The sequence below is a fragment of the Emydura macquarii genome, unplaced genomic scaffold (genome assembly GCF_026122565.2).
Source record: "Emydura macquarii macquarii isolate MOO-44397 ecotype Brisbane River unplaced genomic scaffold, CSIRO-AGI_Emac_v2 contig_3305, whole genome shotgun sequence".
NCBI classification, from domain to species: domain Eukaryota; kingdom Metazoa; phylum Chordata; order Testudines; family Chelidae; genus Emydura; species Emydura macquarii.
Window position 1 is genome coordinate 6,999,540 of NW_027133442.1, and position 24,265 is coordinate 7,023,804.

At 43.0% G+C, this 24,265-nt stretch overlaps 1 protein-coding gene across 5 annotated transcripts in view; it reads left to right on the top strand.

Moving 5' to 3' along the window:
* SLC8A1 (solute carrier family 8 member A1) overlaps positions 1-19,627 on the top strand; it is a 329,809-nt gene extending 310,182 nt beyond the window's left edge. For all 5 annotated transcript variants that reach the window (XM_067532902.1, XM_067532906.1, XM_067532905.1 and 2 more), the window contains one exon: positions 13,738-19,627. In XM_067532902.1, the coding sequence (XP_067389003.1) occupies positions 13,738-14,114 (377 nt within the window). In that variant the 3' untranslated portion in view covers positions 14,115-19,627. The remainder of the gene's footprint in view (positions 1-13,737) is intronic.
* Positions 19,628-24,265: the final 4,638 nt, after the last annotated feature.

Consider the following 24,265-nt stretch of genomic DNA (forward strand, 5'->3'; position numbering starts at 1 on the left):
TAGAAGTGGGCCAAGGAGTCTTGTGTTTTGTTTTTACAAAACCTCATTAGTCAGGTTTTATTTTTTCCAAACCAAAGCCAGGCCTGGATGAGATCTGAGGTTTATATTATCCAAACCACCAAAGAGGAGGAATAGAGTGGATAGGATAACAGTTTTGGATCAGCGTTGGTTTTTAAAACCAGAAATGGGGGGGGAGAGCTTCAACTGATTTTTTTTTTAACCCCATACAACCAGAACTGAGATATTTCAGAACAAGGGCTTCAGTCAAGATCCATTGCTGATGCTAACATGTTTTGTGCAGGATTTTATTTTTGTTCAGTAGTAAGTATTACACAGGGTTTTGCAAAACAGTGTTAACATAATGGTTGGTTTGTGATGTTTATGTGCTTGCTATTGCCATATATTCAAGGTAAAAGCCAACATATAATATGTTCTTTTACACTGAAGTTCACTGTCAGTGTAAACTCAATATGACATTACTCCCAATGTGTCATTTTTAAATAGTGTAGAAATGATGTTGCTGCAAAGTACAGACACTTGGATGTTAAATAAAAGTCACTCTCCACCCTAAAAGTAAAGAGGTTTATTAATAATATAACTTAGTTTGTTGGGCTTGGGATATTTTTTTTTATTCTGTGGCCTATTTTCTTTTTTATTATAATTTTATTCCTTCCTCTTGACTGGACTGTTCATTTTTTTTCTCCTTTAACTAGACTGTCTTGTTGCTAAGATGCACAATCTGTTCTCAGGACACTTGGATTCTATTCCTGGCTCTTTCTGAGCGACTTTGAGAAAGTCACTTCGAACTGCTTTACACACAGTGTTTTATTTATATTGATTTAAAAATAGAGATAGTTAAAGCAGCAACAAGAGATGCAGTTATTCCAATATGCAGGTGCTTATATTGATATATTGTAAATGTACAGGAATAAGCTTTACCAGTGTAAGCACCTTGATGCTGGTATAACTGCATTCACAGAAGACCTTGTGTTGCTTTGTGTATACTGGTTTCCAACTAATATATTATGATTATTATTTATTATTTGGATTGCAGTAGCACTTGGAGCCCCAGTCACAAATACAGGAAAAAAGACAGTCCCTGGGAGCTTGTGACCTATTGATACTGGTACAAAACCTGTGTGTAGACAAAGCTTTAAGGTGAAATTATGCCTCTTCAGAGGCAGTTGGGAATGAGAAGGGAAGTCGGGGACAAAAACCAGTGCACAGTCTAAACAGCAGCTTGGAGCTCCACTCCAGCTAATGAGCTAAAAATCGCAGACTAGCCATGGCAGGACTGGCAATGGCTTGTGCTAGCCCCCGATTACATAAGCCGGAGGGCAGCAGGATTGTGCTCAGGGAGCTAATGAAAGATGCTGCAGCCACACTGCTATTTTAGTATGCTACCTTACGCATCATTAGCATGTGTCCACTACCCGCACCAGTAAGCATGCTCCCAGCTGCTGTGGCAACATACCCTGAGTGGCATTATCCCCTTGTGAGACATCAGCAATGCCTCAAGAGCTACAGCAAGAAGGGGTGAAGGCTGCTTCTGCTCTTTTTCCCCATTAAGTGCTGCCCTATTAGTGTGAAAGGGGCACCAGGCTATTGCTGTGCGCTCATTTCATCCAGATGCCCCTGCTAGTGCTGACAGCAGTGCAAGCTACAGCGCATTGGAATTTGTCATTCCAAAGGTTTTTACACCCCTTTCCCCTCCCCTCAAAAAGTTATTTTAAGGAAAAGAAAAAATTTTTGCTGAGAATTTTTTTTTCAAGATTTAAAAGAAAGGAGAGAAAGCAAACCCCCCGAATTATTTTTAATTCTTTTTGTTTAATGGAGTTTTTTCCTTCCTCTCTGGTCCTTCCTCCCCACCCCATTTTGCTTCTGAAAAAGTTGTAGGGGAAAAAGCAAAAAACAACATTTTTTTCATTGAAATGTTCATATTTGTTCATAAAAGTAAATTTATCATTTTTTCCCCACAAAACACCCTGCATTTTTCAGCCCTCTCTGCTAGCAGGCCACATGCTTTCACCCTCTGTGCCTGCAGCCAAACCATGGTTGGTAGACATGTTGAGGGTTGGGGGGAGAGCTCCCTGTGTCTTCTCCCTACTCTAACACGTCCTTGCTCGAATGGCCATAATTTTGCCCTTAATTTTTCTCTTTGCCTGTATTTCAATCTGTTACATGGGAGGAATAATACCTATCTCTAGGGGGCGCTGTGCTGCTGTGGCTATAAATGAGCATAAAGTACCTTGAGACCCTTTGTAAGAGGATTTTGTATATTTCTCCTGGGGGAATTCTGCACCAATCAATTAAGAATTCTGCACACAATATATTAAATTCTGCAAAATTCTGCATATTTTATTTGTCAAAATAACACTAGACAATAATGCCAGTTTCAATTATTTTGGTAATTTACTTCAAAATACCTGTCAGCAAGTACGGCTGTAACAATACAGACAACAAAAAAGATTCCCCCGGAAGTAGAGAGTTAAAGAAACCCCTACTACAATCCAGTTTCTGTTTCTCTGCCTCCTCCTCCCCTGCAGAGTCCAGCCACGAGGCCCCCTAGCCAAGACACCTGCATTCCTCCCCCTAGAGTCCAGTCATGGGGCCCTCCATATCCGCACCACCTCCACCAGAGCCCAGCTACAGGGGCACCCCCCAGCCCAGACTATTGCACCCCCACCCCCACAGCCTAGGGATCCAGAGGCAGAAACAGCCTGATGCTGGGTCCTGGGCTAGTATGGAGTTTCCTGCATGCCACTTCTTTCCTTCACAGTGCGCAAGGAAAATCCTCCAGCTCCACGCCCATTCCTCTGGCAGTGTCTTCTATTTGCGAGCTGGGAGCTTTGCTCTTCCGGGTCTAGCAGCCCCTAGTGGCGAACAGCAGCTCTGCAGTGCCAATTTTGGGTGGAGGGTGGAAATTCTGTGCAGAACATTGTCTGCACAAATTCTGTATTGCACAGTGGCGCAGAATTCCTCCTGGAGTAATATATGTAGCAAGAATGTTACAACTAAGCTGTCTTTCTCTCTTTTCTATCCTAGTATCTTTCATATGCCCTTTGTGTGAGATACCTCTAGCAATTTTCTTTGCCTGCATCTTAGGCTCCTGAGGGCTGTAATACTTTAGTCTAACCTAGATTATTGAGCTCAGTGCAGGGGTAACTGGATTGGGTTTAGTTGCCTGTGCAATGCAGGAGATCAGACTAGATGACCGGGTGGTCCCTTATGGCCTTACCTTTATGCCCCTGCTCTCTGTTCTTCAAATACAGATGTTGTCAATTATTCCCCTCCCCTTCAGCTCACAATACCCCAATAACATCAATATCACTGAATTCAATTTATACTCCCCAACATAAGCCCTTTCCCAACAAAGTCCAACCCCACCCAACTCCTTACAGAATCCACTGGTACTGCTCGTGAGCTAGTCAGTGTGAGGAAGGGTGTCTGAACTGGGCCCATTACATCTGGGCATGGAAAGTGGTAGACACACTGGAAACAAAAAAATGGCAAAAGAAAAGAAGCAGTTTAAAAACCAACAACCCACCATAGTCAGGTAATGAAAAATTAACTGACACAGCCTCATCAAGACCCATACCATTTACGGTGCCCAGACATCCCAATATTATCAGGATGATCCCAATATTAGGGGTTTTGTCTTATATACACAAATATGCCCCCTCTCCCTGGAAAAAAAAGTGTCCCCATTTTTCGCACTTGCAATCTGGTCACCCTATCTCTATTTCAACAAGCATCCTTTTGAACTAATTGTGTGGATAAAATAAATCATAGTTTACAAAAAAAAGTGATTTTTAAAAATCTTCAATAAGCTTCGATTTTGCTGAAAACTTGGAAACCTAGAGACAAGAATTCTATTTGGTACAATTTTGAGTGGTTCTGCTGATATAGAGGAAAGTAGTCATATTACCATATTGCTAAAATTACTGTGTAACCATTCTTGTTGAGACAAAGAAGGCAACTTGTTAAACTGGGAGAACTTTAAGAGGTATGAAAAATATTTTTAGACATCAAATAATGTAGAAAGCTGAAATTTGGGAAGGGAATTCAATACCCTGGAAATTATTTCAAATAACTAACTCCTCTCTTCCACAGATTCCACAATACCTAATATCTCTGTAAGCGTTACGAAGTTTTCCGTGGCCTCAGCTTTTCAGTGTAGAAAATTGCTGTCTTTTATTCAAATCCCCACCAGAATTGCAGTACCATGTTCTCATTCTGAACTTCTGCTTCTTTAATCTTCTCCCTTGAGCTCTCACACATTTTTCCCACGTTCAGGTCCTTTGTTCTGCATGGAACAACTCTGACAGAGACCAGATTCAGCTTTGATCCCGATGAATCAAAATTAGGTTGTTGAGTGTGAATAGCTGCTAGAAGTGTTTCTAATGAAACATCTGAAGAGTCCTCTAATGCCCGTTGTTTGGAGTTCAGTCTCAGACTGATTAGACTGCCTCAAAAGCAGTCATGGTTAGCTGAGACTTAGCAAAGGGGACTAAGAGAGGAAAAAAGAGACTGTTCTTCCTATCACAGTAAGCTCAACCGATACTAGTATTCCTATAATTCCATCCCCCATAGCTTTCTGCCGTCCTTTAGGAGACCAAATCAAGCAGGGTGATCAAGGAAGCAAACTCACAAATTAGAGGTTACATCCTAAGGACCTGGTTGCTCCAGGCTGCTTTGTGTCTCCTGTGTCAGAATGTCTCCACTGTTCCCTCTAGTCATGCAGCTTCTTCCTATCCTTACTAAGGGCTGGGCCAAGCTGGCAGAACTGACTTCCAAGAGAACATGACAACCCCAGTCAAACTGAGATATATTTTGACCATGCACAGTCATGATAGTGACTTAAAAATAATAGACTTGGGGGGCAGAAGCAGTGTTTTATTTGCCTTCTGGTTGTAGAGCCTGTAAAGATCACATTGTCAAGCTTTTCTCTGCAACCACAAGAGCTAGAAATTATTGTATTTTTAAATAGAAAGCTGACATGATCTCAAAATCACCTGCCTGTAGGAGCTGGGTCTTTAAGGAAAACACCAAATATCACAAGACTCGCAATAGAATTGCAAGAGTTGGCAATGCTACATAAAACCAATGACACAGGTGCTCATACAGAACCCCTCAATGCAAGGGAGCATTCAGCAGCCAGGAGTCCCGTGGGATTCCAGAAGGGCTAACAAAACTAAAGTTATTTTACTGAGCTACAGGACAGACAATTCCACTGTTTGTGGAGATGTCTCTTTTCATTTATTTGCAATAATGAGTTCTTTATGAACCATATTGCATGACCTAAACATCACTTACAACTTTTCTACGCCTATAAGGCTCAAGATGCACACCAGTGGTAAATGGCTGTGCTCTGCAGCATTGTGGTGGACTGGAGGGCAGGCAAACGCACAGTGCAGTGTCAGATTCAGATGACTTGTAATAAAAAGCTAAGCCCTTTGTTTTAATTATCACTTACAGAGAGGCAAAATGCAGAACACAAAGGGTCTGGCCTAACAATAATCTTTCATGTATTAAAAACTGCAAGTGGATATTCACAGAACAATGCCTAATCATTTCCTATTGCTTAATATATGGCTTAAGGGCCAAACTGTGCCCTCTTGCATAGGCACCTGCCTTCTATGTTGTCACCTTTGTCCCCAACTCTTCTGTGTGGGAGGCGCCACTGTATCAAATTGTACTTCCAGCACTGCTGCACATTGGTGAGCCCATCTGCATTCCTTTAGGCCCTGATCCAGCAAAGAATGTAAGCCAGCCATGCTGCTACATTGAAGCACATGAGTAGCCCCATCAACTACAATGCAATTAACTGTACTCATGTACTTAAAGTGAAGCAGAAACTTAGATGCTGCTGGGTCAAAGACTTATTCACTGCCCCCTTTTTCTGCGGAGAATCTCTCAAAATGGGATTTCCAAGACCCGCAGGAAGCAGGGGGATCCTCTAGCAGCATATCTTCTCTACATGGGTAGCTCGGCAGGGGTCTGCCAAACCAGCCCAAGAGAGGGAGGAGAATGGCCTCTGTCCGCACTCCGCCCATCACTTCTCCCACATTGACCTTTTGCAAAAAAGAAAAAGTCATTGTTTGGCAAAGGGACTGAATGAGACGTGTCATTTCCTGGCCGTGGATTAGCATCTGGTATTAGGGAGAAAATAAAGTTGGTAGTTAAGTGAGCAGGAGCAGGGGGGCTTTGTTTTATGGTCAAGACTTTGGCGTAGAATCACAGAAAGTCGGGCTGGAAGGGACCTTGAGTGGCTGTCAAGTCCAGCCCTGTGCTGAAGCAGAATCAAGTAACCCTAGATCCTCCCTGACAGGGATTTGCCCAACCTGTTCTTAAAACCTCCAGTGATGGGAATTCCACAGCCTCCTTTGGAAACCTGTACCAGAGCTTAGCTACACTTACAGTGAGAAAGCTTTTCCTAATACCCAACCTAAATCTGCCTTGGTGCAGATTAAGCCAAGTACTTTTTTCCCTACCTTCAGTGGACCTGCAGAACAGTTGATCACAACCCTCTTTATAGTGGTCCTTAATGTAACCTGTCCCCCTTTAGTCTTCTTTTTTCACGACTAAACATGCCCAGCTTTTTTTTTAACCTTTCCTCATGAGTCAGATTTTCAAAACCTTTTATCATTTTTATTGCTTGCCTCTAGACTTTCTCCAATTTGTCCACATCTTTGCTAATGTGACGCCCATATCTGGACACAGTACTCCTACTGAGCCCTCACCAGTCTTATGTAGAGTGAGACAGTTACCCCCTGTATCTTACATACAACACTCAGGAGACCCAAGTTCAAGACCTGTTGCAGCTACAGGCTTTGGGCAAATTACTTAGAGCAGCAGTTCTCAACCTTTTTTTCCCAAGTACCACTCGGGAAAAAAAGGGGGGGGGGGACTTTCGGCAGTGGCGGGGTTTCGCGGCGGGGGGACTTGCGGCGGCAGCGGGTTATATGGGGGGAACAATGCCCTCCACTGAAACCCTTCTGCCATTTGCCCCTTTTCAGCAGCAGGGTTTCCCGTGGGTGGATGGGTGGGTACTTCCGGCGGCGGATTCGGCAGCGCGGTACGGCTCGTGTACCACCCAGCCTTCTGCAAAGTACCACCGGTGGTACGCGTACCACCGGTAGAGAACCGCTGACTTAGAGCCAAAGTTAAAAAGATATTTTCACACCTTGCAGAATTTTCAAAAGCTCCTCGGTGCCTAGCTATCATTGATTTCAGTATAGCTTTGTAATGAAATGCAGACAATTCAATTTAGAATTTCACTACTTTCCTCCCACCACCCGCCCCCAGCACAACCCTAGTGTCTCCCCTGGGATAATGCTGCAGTTTACACCTCAAATTCTATTACTAAGAGCAAAGTAAGAAATAAATTATTATTTTCAGGTGCAAAGCTGTCTTCTTCCTTTCTTTGTGCCTTTAGCTAATCAAACAAGCTGAGTGTGTTTTTCCCCAAGCTTCTGCCTGTTCTGCTTCACACACAATGACTATAACGGAGCATCAGACAGGAGATCCTGTAACTGCAGCATAGATAAGCCTGGAGAAGCCTAGTAATTTTGAAATCAATTACAAACTATAATTATTAAATTGGGAAGCTGCAAAGAGATGATATAGCAAAATTTTCTCTCCTTTTTCCCAGCAATTATATAAAATTTCACAGCAATGTTCATATGAGTAAAGTGAGCTTTTGATTTTCACTGTAAATTAATCTTCATACTATATTTATTGGAATTGGCCTTCTCTTTACATAAAAAGGGGACTCTTGCTTCCAGCTGCAATTTCACAACTTCACATTCAAACCTTATGAGAAGAGCACACTTAAGAGAAACCCTCAGCAGAATAAAAATAAAAATGAAATTTTAACTAGATACTTTCTTATGGTGAGCTGCTGTGCAATATATTTCATCCAAGGTGACCTGAGAGCACAGAAATGCCATAAGCATTCATGGTTCTTGAATAGCTCATGGCATTGCCTTTGAGTGTTGTTGAAAAAAGACCCTAATTCAGCCATAAGCAACACTATTTTCCCCGTAACAATAAGAAAAGATGCATGTTTGTTTACTACTGAAGCTTTCTGGTCTGAACAAAACATGTGAATACTTAACAAGGCAAATTAATTGAAACTATAATTAAAGTTATAAAAACACTTAAAAGAAAATGAAATACTATGGACAAACTACAATCACTTTTGTAAAGTCTCTGTACTCTGTTATAGTCTTTTAAGGGTTTCACAAAATAGTGAATATGGGAGAATGGATCAATATAATTTATTTGCACTTTCAAACCACCTTTGATAAAATCCATCTCTAGAGTTTAGTACAGAAGATAATTAGCTTCACAGAGTTTAAGCCCAGAAGGGAATTTCAGATCACCTAATGTGACCTCCTGTATATCAGAGACCATAACATTTCACTCAGTTCTCCTGTACTGAGCACAATAACTTGTGCTTGACTGAAGAATAATTTGTGTTTGGCTAAAGCACACCTTCCAGAGAGGCAGCCAGTCTTGATTTCAAGGCATCAAGCGATGGAGAATCCACCACTTCCCTTGTTCCAAAGTTTCATTCCCCCTCAGTGTTTAAAATGTGTGCCTTATTTCTAATCGGAATTTATCTGGCTTCAGCTTCCAGCCACAAGCCACTGGTTCTTGTTCTGCCTTTCTCCATTAGATTAATGAGCCCTTTAGTGTCCAGTATTTTCACCCCGTGACGGTGTTTATACACTGTAAACAAGTCACTTCAAACCATCAGCTAAACAGAATGAGCTCTTTAAATCTCTCACTGTAAGGCATTTTCTCCAGCCCACAAATCATTTCTGTGGCTCTTTTCTGCAAACTCTTCAATTTTTCTCTCTACTCCCATTGTTTATATATCCCAGGATTGTATTAGCCCTTATGGCCACAGCATCATACTGGGAGCTCATGTTCAGCTGATTATCCACCATGACTCCCCTCTCTTTTTCAGAGTCACTGCTACCTGAATAGAGACCCCGATCCTGTAAGAATGGCCAACATTCTTTGTTCTTAGATGTATCTGCTAGTTAACATCTTTATCAATGATCTGGAAGAAAAAACTAAAATGATCATTTATTAATTTTGCAGCTGACAAAAATTGGGGGAGTGGTAAATAATGAAGAGGACAGATCAATGATACAGAGTGATCTAGACTGTTTCGTAAACTGGGTGCAAGAAAACAGTATGCATTTTAATACAGCTAAATGTAAATTGATACATCTGGGAACAAAGAATGTTGGCCATACTTACAGGATGGGGGATTCTGTCTGGGGAAGTAGTGACACTGAAAAAGATTTGGGGGTCGTGATGGATAATCAGCTGAACAGAAGCTCCCAGTGTGATGCTGTGGCCACAAGAGCTAATCCATCTTGAGTTGCATAAACATGGGAATCTCAAGGAGGAGCAGAGAGGTTATTTTACCTTTGTATTTGGCACTGGTACAACTGCTGCTGGAATCCTGCTTCAAGTTCTGGTGCCCACAATTCAAGAAGGATGTTGATTGAAGAGGGTTCAGAGAAGAGCCACAGGAATGATTAAATGGTTAGAAAACATACCTCATAGTGATAGGCTCAAGGCACTCAATCTATTTAGTTTAACAAAGAGAAGGTTAAGAGGTGACTTGATCACAGTCTGTAAGTACCCACATGGGGAACAGATATTTAATAATCGGCTCTTCAGTCTAGCAGAGAAAGATATATCACAGTCCAATGGCTGGAAGTTGAAGCTACACAAATTCAAACTGGAAATAAGATGTAAATGTTTAATGGTGAGTATATTTAACCATTGAAACAATTTACCAACAGTCACAGTGGATTCTCCATCACTGACAATTTTTAAATCAAGATTGGATGTTTTTCTAAAAGATCTGCTCTAAAAATTATTTTGGCAAAGTTCTCTGACCTGTGTTATATAGGAGGTCAGACTAGATGATCACAGTGAACCCTTCTGGCCTTAGATTCTATGAATCTAACAGGAAGTAGGAGAAGTTTTCAACTAAAAATTGTCAAAATTTTCCACTGAAGATTTCAGCTTTTCATTTAAAAAAACAAAACAAAACCAGAAATTTCTTGGCTGAAAATTGCCCCAAGAAATCAATTTTTGGACAAAATTTTTCAGTTTTTAGGTGTCTTGCATTCTGATGAAAACTCAAAATGCTTTAAGGAAAACAGTCACTTCTGCCAAGATTTTCATTGAGTTGACAGCCCTACTTCCCATTGAAAACAAAGTTTTGATTTAAAAATTTTCGACGAGCTATATCAATTATATTGAATATTGAATCTGGTCCCATCCTTTGAGCTAACGTTAAATAGAGACCTTTTACGGAAATGTGAGATGCCTTGCTTGCAAGGCAAAAAAATATCTGGAGTACACAAAATTACTGAGTTTAGTCAGACTAGACAAGATAGCCTAGTACTTTAGGAGGAATTTACAAAGCTAGCTGTTTGGGCAAGGTTATGTCAAGCAGAAATATAGTATAGCAAGGTACTGCACAGTGGAATAATCATCTGAGCAACTCATACTCAGAAGGGTTCTAAATTAATTCCAAACATTCAGGAAAAAAATATCAGCCTGGCATGATAGTTCAATGTAAACTTCTGCTCAATAGTGATCAAAAACACCAAGATGATAATAGGCTTTCTTAAGAAAGGGATGGAGAGTGATGCTGATGAGATTATAAAACCAACAAATAAACTGATGTCCTCACTTTGGGCACCCTATCTCAGAAAGAAGCTAGCAGAAATAGGAAAGAGCCAGGAGAAAGCAAAGGAAATCATTAGAGGATTGGAAAGACTTTAGGATGAGGAGAGACATTTTAAATATAGAGGGTCCAATCCAGCAAACAGATGATGCTGAATCCAAAAAAAAATCAGTGGGCTCTACTTGCAGACAGAGATCCATTCACCTATGTGGAAGAATTTACAGGATTAGGTTTTAGGCCTTTGTATAAAATTCCATTACAAAAATCCTTCAGTCAAAGAAAAGTAAGGTTGCAAACTGAAGCACTCAGAAATCAGGGAATGACATCATGAAAAATATGCAGTGTTGTTGTAGCTCTGTCAGTTATCTCCAGGATATTAGAGAGACAGGTGGGTGAGGTAATATCTTTTACTGGCCCTAACTACTGTTGGTGAGCGAGACAAGCCTTTTGAGCTTACACCGAGCTCTTCAGGTCTGGGAAATGTACTCAGGGCAGGACTACACTTAAAACGCTGCACTGGCGCAGCTGCAACAATGCAGCTATGCTGCTGTCGTGCTTAAGTGAAGACACTCCTACACCAATAGGAGAGCTTCTCCCATCGGCGTAATTAATCCACATCCCTGAGAGGCGGTAGCCAACATAGTGCTGTCTACACTGGTGCATTGGTGTATTCACATCCCTGTGCGACATAGTTCTACTCAACTAATTCTGTAGTGTAGACCAGAGCCTGAATATGTTTCCCAGACCTCAAGAAGAGCTCATATAAGCTCAAACGCTTGTCTCTCTCACCAGCATAAACTGGTCCATCATGGAAAGTGTCTGCACAACCTTAATTATGCCCCATTGTATGTGTGCATTATAATACGGCCTTTTCCCTACAGGGCCCCTGTCTCAGTCCATGGCCATGCAATGAGGCAGGGCTGAGTGAATAATGAAGAGGCAAGCATAAGCACAAAGAGTCTAGCTGTCCTAGTTTTGCCTCTTCTATCTTGCCTTTATGGCATCTGATTAAATGTCTTTGCATCTCCCTCATTTGGGGTCAGTTTTTGAGCCCAAGTACACAAGGGAGAAATTCCTATCCTTCCTCAGGCATTGGGACTGCAATTGTCCCTGGGCTTTGCATGGGGTGTGCTGCAGAGAGGGAATGTGCCCTGTGCCCCCTTGCTCTTGTCCACCCGCACAAAGGACAGGCACAACTGAGCACAAAGCATCCCAGGATGAGGTGCTCCGGCCCTGATCCTGCACCACGGAAATCAATGGAAAGTATGCCATTAAATTCAAGGAGTGCAGGATCGGGCCCATTATACATGTACATCATTGCTGCATAACAGGTGTTTGCTGATCTTGTAAATGGCTACTGGCCACTGCATTTCCTTTGGAAGGCACTGACATCTTCAGCTGAACAAGCACCGTCAGAATTTATTCATTCTAACTTGGTACCATTCCAGGGTTTTTTGTAGAGGCTTCACTAACTGGGGTATTCATTGGGTTACACACTGAAGCAGGGGGGCCTGCCCTCAAGTGGGAGTCTCTCTGGGTTGAGTAGGAACTCTAGGTAATTTGCCCTTGAGGCCAGGAAATGGCCATGCAGGATGGCAAGGCTTTTGACTGGCATGGACAGCATCTCTTCTGCTACATGCCTCAGCACACTATGTACAAGGACAACAGAACAGCAGAGGAGATCATGAAGTCCCCTTTGTGTTGTAATTCACAGAAATTTACCTAGAGCTGTTCAGATATTTGCAAAAGCCTGACGAGTGAATCTTCTCACTCCAAAGCCCATCTTTCCTCCTACTAATTTCAATAGGACTAATTGCAGAGTCACGTCATACTCAACATGAGCAAGAGTGGCAGAGTCTGGCCCAGAGAAATTAACAACATAACATCAAATTCAGCTCAAACCTCCTCCCTAGGCTGTGCTGTTTCGAGAATTCCTCCCCTAGGACTGCTCAGCACACACCCTAGATCCTCACTCCATCAGTGCAGTGAAGATTCACTTGCCTCAGTGAGTCAGCAGAACCAATTTACCCTTTCCTCACAGGGCCACCACCTGCAAACAGCCTGTTACACACCTCTCCAGATAAACCCACATCCAAGGAATGCTGTCTGGTTTGCTGTTGTCCATGAAAGCCAGCTCCCAGAAACCCATGCAGCTGCAAAAGACCTGCCATATGAGTAGCCACCTTTAAAAAGTGCTACATTATGTACAGCAATGGTCCAAGATACTATAGCTTGTGGAAGCATTTATTACAGCCTTTCGGGAGAGGACAGTAGATTCTTGTAGCATTTGTTTTCTCTAAGGAGGAAGCCATGAGCCAGCAACTCATGTGTAATGGAGGTCTGAGGTGGTGGGAAGACTGTATACCTGGGAGAGTATACCTGGGGGAAGGGACTAGGAATTGTTTTGTCTGGGGTCCTCTAATTCTTGCAGGGAGCATTGGGAGTGGGGGGGTGGGGTTAGAATCTGGGACAGTTCTCCCCAGGAAAAGCTTCCTATTCCAAGGGTTTAGGTTTCCTTACACAGGGCCTTGATTGTCACTCCAAAGGTAGCTAGAGGCTTCCTCATGATACAGTCTCTGGGAAGTGTGGCTACACTGCAGGCAAAGGTGTGATTGCACCATAGGTGGGCATTCCTGTGCTGGCTTTAGTCTAGTGAGCAGGGATAACAATAGTTGTGGAGCTACAGGAGCAGGGTGTCAGTCTGGGCATATTCCCCAGGTCCCTGGCAAGCTTGTACTGGGGTAGCTAGCCCAGGCTGAAGCTCATGCCACCACACACACCCTAGTATTGTTACCCTTGCTAGCTAGCTTCAAGCTAGCATGGGTTTAGCCATCCATGCTACTGTCACACTTTCACTGGCAGTGTAGACGTACCCTTGAACCTGAACTGTTATCTAGACCAATTTTTCAGGAGCACTGTACTCCAGTAGGAAAGGCCTTGCAATGAAAGTTGTTTCCAAGGCAACTTATTTCATTGCCACCTGACTGGCTGTTTTTCTTTTTGCTTTGCAGACACTTTTGCCAGCAAAGTGGCAGCTACGCAGGATCAATATGCCGACGCTTCAATCGGGAACGTCACTGGGAGCAACGCTGTGAATGTCTTCCTGGGGATTGGTGTGGCCTGGTCCATCGCTGCCATCTACCACGCAGCAAATGGGGAAGAGTTCCACGTCTCCCCCGGCACCTTGGCTTTCTCCGTCACCCTCTTTACCATTTTTGCTTTTATCAGTGTGGGTGTGCTGCTTTACCGGCGGAGACCGGATATTGGAGGTGAGCTGGGCGGGCCGCGGACTGCCAAACTTCTGACATCATCCCTCTTTGTGCTCCTTTGGCTCTTGTACATATTGTTCTCATCTCTGGAAGCCTACTGCCACATAAAGGGCTTCTGAAGGAACAATCAGCGATAGTCCATATATCGATAGATATCTATATGTATCTATATAGAAAGCTATATAGGTATAGATAGAGATATAACATTATGTATAATGAACAGAGGAAAAAGAAAAGACATTTGCCATGTTCACTTACCTGCTGATGGAATGCAGCTTTGGAGCATTCTTTGTACTAGGTAGGAGTAAGAATTCAGCAAGATTCCTAACCAGAGGTTGCAGCATATTAAAGGAGGCATGGATGTAGAGCCATCTTTGCAACGCTACCTATAACAGCATACAGTGCTGACTTTATTGCTGCTCCCCCCCGGCCCCTCCCCACTCCTCACCCTCCAGAAAGACTGGTCTGAAATGTAATTTGGGCTTTTCAGTAATGCAGGGGCCAGGCTAACTGTTCAGAAGCCGAGTGCTGAAGGGAAGGAGAGGAATAAGGGACTTCATGACTTTCTTACAAAAATCTATTTGCCTTTATCAACTGAGGACATGCAGATCTGTCCCCACTGAATGGAAACAGGAATCTGGACTGAAAAAGGAAGTTCAGGGATTCAAAAGCTTTCTACCAATAGGATGTAAACCCCACTGCTGCTCTTGCTTGGATGCCTCATTTATTAGTCAGTCATTAGAGTGTTGACATGGTGAGAGTCACAAGAACAGTGTGAGCCTTTTCCTTATTTTTTGGCTGTATTATGATCAGCATGCCCTCTCCCCTACTCCTGCAAACAAAATAAGCAAGCCCACCCACCCCACTCCCCAGCTGTGCCTTGCACACACCTGTCCAAACCCTTTGTCCCCCAAGTCGCTGGTTTAGTTCTCACAGACTCTTGTGGGCTTTACTTTTTTTGCTCTCCATTCCCTGCCCAGCCCCAGTGCATTGCTCCTGTCTCATATTCCTGTTTGGGAATGCTGTTGTGGTACTTGTAACATTTTGCATGAATGACACAACCCATATCTGTATATAGAATTGTATAGCATAGTCCACTCAACAGTGTGGCTTGGATGCTGAAGAAGTGAGTGAGTTTTCTTTTCACCAGGTTTGGGTTTGGTTTGGTTTTTTTTCTTAATGGGATAAGAGGAGAAATGGCTAACCCTTTAGCACTCTGCACAGAGGTTTTAAGAAGCAATAATAAAGAATTATGCAGATATAAATGCTAAAGGGACAAATCTGTGCAAGATTCATCATAAAGGCTTATAGACTGAAATCCTGGCTCCATTAAGTCAAGGGCAACACTCTCATTGACTTCAGTGAGGCAGGAATTTACTTTATAGTGTGATCCAGAAGGCACTGAAATCAGTGCAAAGACTTTCATTGACTTCAGTAGGTTCTTCATCAGGTCCATAAAGAATAACATACCATTTTAAGGGCCAGCATTTGCCACCCTTGTTTATGTGGAGTAGAATTTTGTACCACGACTTGTCGCTTTGAAATCAATGGGGGTAAGTATTAGTCAGCCGGGATAAGAGTGGCAGCTCCTGAATAAGCAAACCATGCCTGGGTTTTGTCAGTTTTCCCAGTGTGGCTATTTTACATCTTCTCTGGCTGCAACTGACGGCAGATATTGTTGTTGTTTGCGATTGGCTGCTGTAGCACTGCTGCGCTCCATTTCTGTTCTCATGTCCACCATCTCTGAAGTTTAGCTACAATCCCGTGTTTGAACAGTAAGCCATAGGTGATTGGCTAGATATTAAAACTGCATCTCATCTAGGGCTACTTGAGGACTGAAGAATTCAGTAGTGGGGTTGGAGGAATGTAACTTCTCTAAGATCTTCAGTGGTCTTGGCTCTAACCTCGAAGCATTTTCACCAGACACGGGACAAATCTTGCATTGTCCAGCAGTGATTGCATTTAACACTAGGAATTATGATGATTGTTATTTATTATTTGTTGTGTGCCAACAATGTGCTCAGCGCTGTACAATGCACAGGTGGCAAGACAGTCCCCGTCCTGTAGATGTTGTCATGTAGAAGACAGACATTGTCAGACGCCCTAGCGAAAGGAGCTCTCCAAGCTGATCTGGTTTTCCCTTCATTTTCATCCACTGTATGGCCCTTTCATTTTCCATTTGTGTTCCCCATGGAAGCAATGGCTTTATAGGGGGGATTGGAACCGGGAGAGGATGGGGCCTGACACATTGGGATTGAGGAATCATTCTATGCATACTTGGCAGCACAGAAGGATCTAGGAGAAGAGGTTGGAGGGGGAGCCACGGCTGGCATTGCTCACAGAGCAAAGGGATCACCCCATGGATTTCATTAGGCTAAGTTGTGTAGCAAGAGGCATCTCAGCATAAAGCAGTGTGGCAGAATTGGTCCCTAAAAGATTGTTTCACCAAGGCAAATGAGAAACAAGAAGGAGTTTGGGGTGACAACACAGTATAGCAGCCTTTATGTCTCCCATCTGATTCCTCTAAGATCAACATAGTAAAGATACTTTGATACTTTCACATTTAAAGCCAATGGAAGAGGCGCACAAGCCAGTGGCTTAAAACTGGCTCAAATCTTTAGCTGGTGTAAATCAGCATCACTCCATTGACCCCCAAGGAAGTGATGTCAATTCACATCAGATGAAAATCTTTCCTTATGTATTATGAATGAAATATCTAACAGAGGACCCGCAGGGAAACTACTTAGCATTACTAGCTTTTTTTTTTTTTAAACTTTTACTTTCTTTCCCTATCCCTAAATCACAACTGGCACATCACTGGTAGCCTCTTCTGATCCAGCAGAAGGGCATGTCTGACATTGGTGTACCCCATTGTCTGGGGTATGGGGTGGAGATTTTGATCTTATTTTGGATAAGCAGTGGAAGGTTTCAATTATCCTGTTGTGTGTTTTCATGTAAGAATATACTTAACGTTTTTTCTTGTAAACTCATTTTTCACTTTAAAGGAGTGTGGGATTTTTTTCTTTTAATTTTTATTTTTGGGGTGGGGGGAGAATTAGAGCCTGATTCTGGTTGTTCAGGATTATGATTGCCTTTGTGTATGATGATTTCATTTCATTTGTATGGATTCATTAATTTTTATTTGTGTGTATTGTCCACAGCCATTGGCAGCAAGTACACTGATTTTGATGATCCTTATCACTAGTGCACAGCCATACAGAAAAATAAAGTTTCTAATAATTTCAGATTTACAGAGTAGTGCTACTGCATATTCTCTGTGGGACATTTCACCTCTCCTCTCAGTGTCTCTCCTCATTCTTTGTGTTTATTGTTTTGCCTTCATGTGTATCTTTTATTGATGAGGAAGAACCAGTGCACACTTGAGAAGATTCAGTTGCAAATGTCAGCTGTTATAGCCACAGAGGCAAACACTATTCTGAAACTAATGCAACATCTGCGCAGAGAAGTAGCCAGGCTGTGCCATTCCCTAACCCCATTTCACCTATTTTGTTTCCCATCCTCCATGCTGCCAGCTTAGTGTGCTATGACCCCTTTGCAGTTGGAAGCCTAGTCTCTCTCAACATGCAGAAGATTTAAGTAACTCCCACTAGAGCCAGTCAGAGTTATGTATGGAAACCTCCCAAGCAGTAAGAGACAATTAGACCCTTTAAGGTTACATACTGCCCTTTATCTATGCTAGACCTACTATCAATGTCAACCACTTCAGCGTCAGTAGGGTTTGCATATATGCCCCAATGGCAATATATGGCCCTTTAAGATATGTCTACAAATAAACTACTACAGCTGCACTGCCACAGCTGCACCACTGTAGTGCTTCAGTGAAGATGCTATCTACGCTGACAGGAGAGCTTCTCCCGTTGGAGTAGGTGCTCCACCTCCCAGAGGGGCAGAACCCAGGTTGACAGGAGGATTCTCCCGTCGACGTAGGGCTGTCAGCTGCGGGGGTTAGACTGAATTAACTGCAGCACTTGGGTGTGGATTTTTCACATTCCTGTGCAACATAATTATACTGACATAATTTCCTAATATAGACCAGCCCTTACTGCTGAGATCTTGCACTTACACAGGCCCTATTCCTACTCTCATTTATGTCAATGCTGGGAGCAGGATTAGGCTCCTATTTAACAAGCAGTAATGTAGCAGTAAAGTTACTAAAGGCCAAATTGTCTGCCCTGGTGTCAGTTTCTACATACACAGGTTTGTGCACAGAAAGAGTTTGATCCACAAAAATGGGTGCAACCCCAGTCTTGTGTATGTAAACAGACTGCTGCATTCTTGTGACCTGCTGTGGGTTGGCACATGTCCAACTTGTACCTGCTAACTTACACTCTTACCGCCAGGGCTGGTTGCCCAGGTGCAGGTGCAGTGATGGAGACTGGGGTTAGGCTGGCTGAATGTGTCTTCATCCCTCTTACATTAACAAAACATTCTGTAATATTAAGAGGTAAAGATTCAAGTAATTTGGTTCATCAGGATAGTCACTGCCCTGCCTATGGAGAGTCCCTGGGCATGGCCCAGCATAGTTAGTTTCAAAACCACAGCTGAAGTTTGTGGCTGAGGGAATTGACATCCATATGTGCAGATGGATTACTGTCCATTCTGGGATCTGACCCATGACTCCCCTGAACTTAAATGAGAGCTGTTTCAGGCCCCTGGAACTCAGCTCTGACCCTGCTCCCTACTGTACATGAATCAACAAAGATGCTGCCTTCCTTCAGCTTAGAAGGGATGCTTTCAAGTCTGCCTCTGAACATTTCCCACTCAGACCTCATTCTCTAGCAAATAACCCTTCTCTTCAGCCCTCTGATACCTAGTGAGGCTGGATGAGCATACTTGCATTGTCTTGTAGCCAGCATTTCACTTCCAAGGCTGTCCTTACATAGCCTGACGTTCTCTAGCTTCTGTGACAGAGGCATATGTTTGCAATGAGTATTTCATCATTTGAGTAAAGTACATTGTGACCAGACAGCCACCCCCACACAGAGTTGAATGGGGTTAAAACGGCCAGGCAGGCCAATTAACTCCACTAGGTGCACCTGAAGGAGAAGCCAGGGAGCAGGCCACTGATTAGAAGTAGGCTCAGCTGGGCAGGAACAAGCGGGGTCAGTATAAAGCTGAGGAGCAGGATGAGGGCTGTAGGAAGGCAGGGGAATAGGCAGCAATTACTTCCTGAGTGGTGGGAGGCAGGAAAGCTAGAGAGGGAAGGAGAAAGCCAAATGAGTAAGAAGAAGCCCAGGGAAACAGCAGTAAGGGGTAGGACCCCATGCAGAGACCTTGGCTGCTTGTTATAGGGTCCCTAGGCTGCAGCCCATAGTAGAGGTCAGGCCTGGGTTCCCCTACCAGCCACTGAGGCTGGCATTATGGGGCAGTGACATGGAAGACTGCCTAGGACTGCTAGAGAGGAAGGACTTTGAATTCCCTGGAAGGGGGGGACCTTAGTGACCTGGCCAGAGGGCCAAGCCATGAAGAGGAGACTGCAGTTCCTGGAGTGAGAGGGGGCCACAGGATGGGGGAAAGACACTGCTAGAGAGGAAGTGCAACACCTGGCAGTGCTAATTCCCAGGACACCCAACAGGAGGTGCCACTATAGTGCGTGGTGAGCCCCATGACATACATGTAAATAGCAGTATTTAGTAAAGAAATTCTGCAAGTAAAGAAATTGCAAAGGCTAAAATTAAAAAAAGTAAAAAAACAAGCAAAATAGTAAAGGAAGGAGGAATGTTAAGTTTTTTTCACCTTGAGTAGCTCCTTCAGGCTCTTGGCCAGTTGATTCCCATCAATAGTAAGGGATCTGGCTCAGGCCCTAGAAGCATCACAAGTGCAGAGTCTCATCAGTTTCAATAAATCTATTTTGTACCCTATGGAATGGTTTCTTGATGCTACATTTCAAAGGTTCTGAACCAACAGTTTAGTCCAAACAAGACTCTTTAGACACCAGTACAGCATCATCTTCAAGAGCCAGGGTTTTCTTTTTCCTCTCTCATGCTATGAGATACCCCATGAATGAGATTTCACCCACTCTGTACTAAGATAGAGTGAATTAAGCCAGACGAAAGCACAGCTCCAATGATCTATCAGTAAGGACTGCTATATGTGACATTCTCCAGGAAGACACCCTGACAGAGATTCATGTTTTCCACTAGCACCCGGGAAACTGAAAGGGTAGCTTCACCTCCTCATTGCTTAAAATAGTCATGTAAATTACAGATAAAACCACATTTCATCCCCCTTAATTTCTACTCTATAATTGAGGTTAACTAGCAAATCCTCTCTGTACTAAGCTACCACTGCAAGTCTGTCCCCTTCCTTGAAGAGGATGTTCGCTTCACCCATATTGAGCGTTATCCTGCTGGGGTTACTCAAGTGACAGATTGTATCCTTCTGTGCAAAGGCCTAAATTAGCACTTCCGGGGCTCTCCCAACTAATCTGGCTAAATGATCTTTTTTATAAAGAGAACCTGTGTCTTGGTATAGATTTAAGGTCACCTGAGACTCCCAATATGAAGACAGCTGTTCTTTGAACACTTCTACTCAGAACCCTTCTATATGGAATGTTATAAAAACATGCAGACTTTATTGTCATTTTCCAAATTCCACTTATCCATTTTTTGTGTCTGCTTCCAAGTCAAGTTAGAAAGGCGTCTCTCAAGGCTCCATAGCCACAATGGGGTCCTCTGGCATGGATATTGTCCTATCTCACATCTGGTCTACACTACACACCTCTATTGGATTAACTACGTTGTCGGATTAACTGTGTTGTGCAAAAGTGTGAAAAATCCACAGCCTGAACAATGTCCTTATAGCAACCTAACCCCCCCTCTCCCATGTAGACAGTGCTATGACAGCTGGGTTACCACCTCTCGGGGAGGTGGATTAACTAAACTGAGAGGAGAGCACTTTCACATTTGCTTAGAGCATCTTCAGTAAAGCGCTACAATGGTGCAGATGCATCCGTGCAGTTGTGCCACTCCAGCGTTTTAAGTGTAGGCATGCCCTCAGTGAGTGAGTGATAAAAGGCCACCAGCCCAAGATCCAATATAAAGCTATATCTACATTTAAAATCCTACAGCTGCACCACTGCAGCTGTGCTACTGCAGCACTTCAGTGTAGAAACTACTTACACCGACAGGAGGTGTTTGCCCATTGGCATAGGTACTCCACCTCCCCAAGAGGCATAGCTAAGTCAATGAGCGAATTCTTCCATTGACTTAGCACTGTCTACACTGGCAGTTAGATCATCTTAACTACGCCACTTAGAGGTCTGGATTTTTCACACCCTTGAGTGATGTAATTAAGCTGACAATTTTCTAGTGTAGACCAGGCCTAAGTTAATCATTAGTAAGCCTCAAGGGAATGAACGGGGTCAGATCCTGCTCTCACTCATGTTGGTCTAAATCCAGAGGAACTCCAATGACAACAGAGTTCCTCTGGATTTATGTTGGTGTAAGTGAGATCAGAATCTGTCCCTCTATGTCTGATACGGGCTGCAGGGTTTTATGGGATAATCTGTAAATGAGAGTGTAAAGTAACAAATGCTCTTCTTAAACCTTCCCTTCTGCTGCTAACTGCCCTTGAAATTTAATTATAAATTATCACAAATAGAACAAAATGTTCTTCAATTTGTCAGCTGACTGCAGTCAGTGGAATGGAATAACAGCCACCCCTGGGTGTGAGCTCACACAACAAGTTATGTAAGCAAGGGGAGGAGGAGAATACTGCTATTCATTATAGTAGTATGATTTTTTAAAATACTCTTTGTTAAACCATCTCCCTGGTTTTGCCATGAGCCAACATGTAAAAAGGTAATGCTGACAGGGTAAGGGGTAATCATTAACAACAGCGGACATCTTTGAAGGGATAGCAAAGCTCATGCTTGAGGGCATAAACTATTAGTGGTCTGGAGGGACCTTACGTGGAAGAGCAGATTATCCCACATCTACCCACTGCGGGGCACTGTCTGAGACAGAACACCAGGCCAGTTGGACCTTGGGTCTGATGAGTCAGCCTATTCCCGTGTTTCTAAATTAAAATGAGTCCAGTGTTCATACAAAATTAGTTCAGGGCAGTAAAAGACCTATCTCCCAGTTAAAGTCATTGGGCGCTGAATCCCCTGTTAAGCCTTTGAAAACTCTCTCATAAACAGGATTAACCAAATCTGCATTTCTTGAAGGGCTGCTTCTCTGTGAATTAACTCTTTTGGAGTCTGCAGAGAGACACCCTGCAGCACAACCAAAGTATGGAAAATGCTTTCAACATGGCACAGACCTCAAGGGTGAATCTCCAGCTTTACGTAGTTTATTAGGCCGTCCTTAGTTTGTGAAATCCCAACACTGTGAAATCCCAACCAAATTTCCACACTGGGCTGTAATAATTACTGTTCAATGTTAATAGTGCAGTTGGCTCCCAGTCACAGGCTCCGGCTGTGCTGCATGGTCCACATCACAGATGAGTGCCCGGGTGAGTGCCCGGGTCCTGCAAACATTTATGTACATAACTAATCTTATGTCTCATTGAGCTCAATGAGATCCCTCCCATAAATAATGTTACTCATGTAAGCGTGCTCTCTCTCTCTAGATATACATAAAGTAAAGTGAACCCGTGTCCAAGCAGAGGCAGTCATTCAATTTCAAGAATATGAAAATGCCATAGAGAAGCAATAGCATGTGTACAGATGTCCTGGAATTTTGTTGCAATATTACCATTGTCTGCAGTGGCACAGACACATGAAAATGCTCTGCACTCATGTGTCTTCCCCATACAACCATGATTGCTGAACTCCCTAGCGTTGCATCTAACAAAGCAGGTGACTAATGCAATCTTGTTTTCATGATTTTAATATGATCACTAAGCTTTTTTGATACAACATTGGCTGTTTTTAAGGGCCTCATCCATTGAGGTGTTGAGTCCTTCCTACATGCTGATATCTACAGTTCACAGCAGATGCTCATGCCCGTTCAGGATGAGGCTTTTACTCACTTGCCAGAATTTAAGTTATTTTCCTTAATTTATTAGCATCATATTAAAATGAACACAAGATTGTCTTGGGGGTTTTTTTCCACGCAATAAAGCCTGAAAGCAATATTGCTTAAGAACTTGGTAATTACATTTTTTTAGAGGGTGATGTTACATTTATATCATTATTTGCTGCTTTAGAAAGAACTGTTGTTTAATTGAAGTTATTAATAAATCTGCTGGGACTTTCCTATCATCTCAATTAAACAAGCAGTAAATAACTGTTCTGTTTGAAGATGAGTCTAAAGGGAGTTATGGGATATTGCTTTCTTAAGGAAACCTAGACCTTGAAAACACAAAACAACTAGAATCCTCTTTACAGGATTTTTTTTCCCTTTACATGCCTTTTATTCAGCCACATCCTTGCCAAAAACAATCTGTCTGGTTTATCTGGTAGATCATCTAAGCATAGTTGCCAATCTGAAAGGTAGTGTGGATTATTTTAACTGCATTACTGCAGTCACCATCTCTTAGCATCAGAAGAGTTTGTAGAAGCTGGTGCTGCACTTCATTCATTTCATTTAAAAACCAATGGTCTCAGATGAGCATTTGTGTGAACTTTGCTGTTATTAATAGAAGCCATCCTTGGAAAAGTGGTAAAAATGTCTGGAATAAACTACATTCCTTTAAAAGAAATCCCCAGTCTAGCAACACATCACAAAGTTGTCAAAATAAATGTAAAAGAGCTGCAGGAAAACAAAAGAGGGCCAATTTTAGCCCTCCAATGAACATCCACACACACAGACAGACCCCTTCTCAGGGTAGGCAGGGTTGAAAGGCAAAAATCTGGCTCACTGACCCTCATTTTGCATAACTCTGCAACCCATTCACACACAGAATTCCAGCTACTCTTGTGCATCCCAGAACCCCACCTCTCACCCTCACACCTAGACACTGGCCTTGGTGAGATTTCCTTGAGCAGAATGCCTGCAGGACACACTGGTTATAACTATGCTATGCTTTCACCTCATTTTCTAACGCCTTGTGCTCCTGTGCAAAAATATGCAGAATGAAGTAGTTACACTAGAAAGTCCCCTGATCCTTGCAGCTTCAGCCAGAGACCTCACAGAACCTGCTCAGGTACCATAGTGATTGTAAACCTTATACAACCCAGATGATGAGATAATGGAGGGAGGGCATGGCATGACCCATGCATGGCGGCGGGGAGGTAAAGCCTGTTGATCTTAGGGTTCCTGCATGTATCTTGGCCTACCTTTGTGCCTCTCCCCACCCCCCA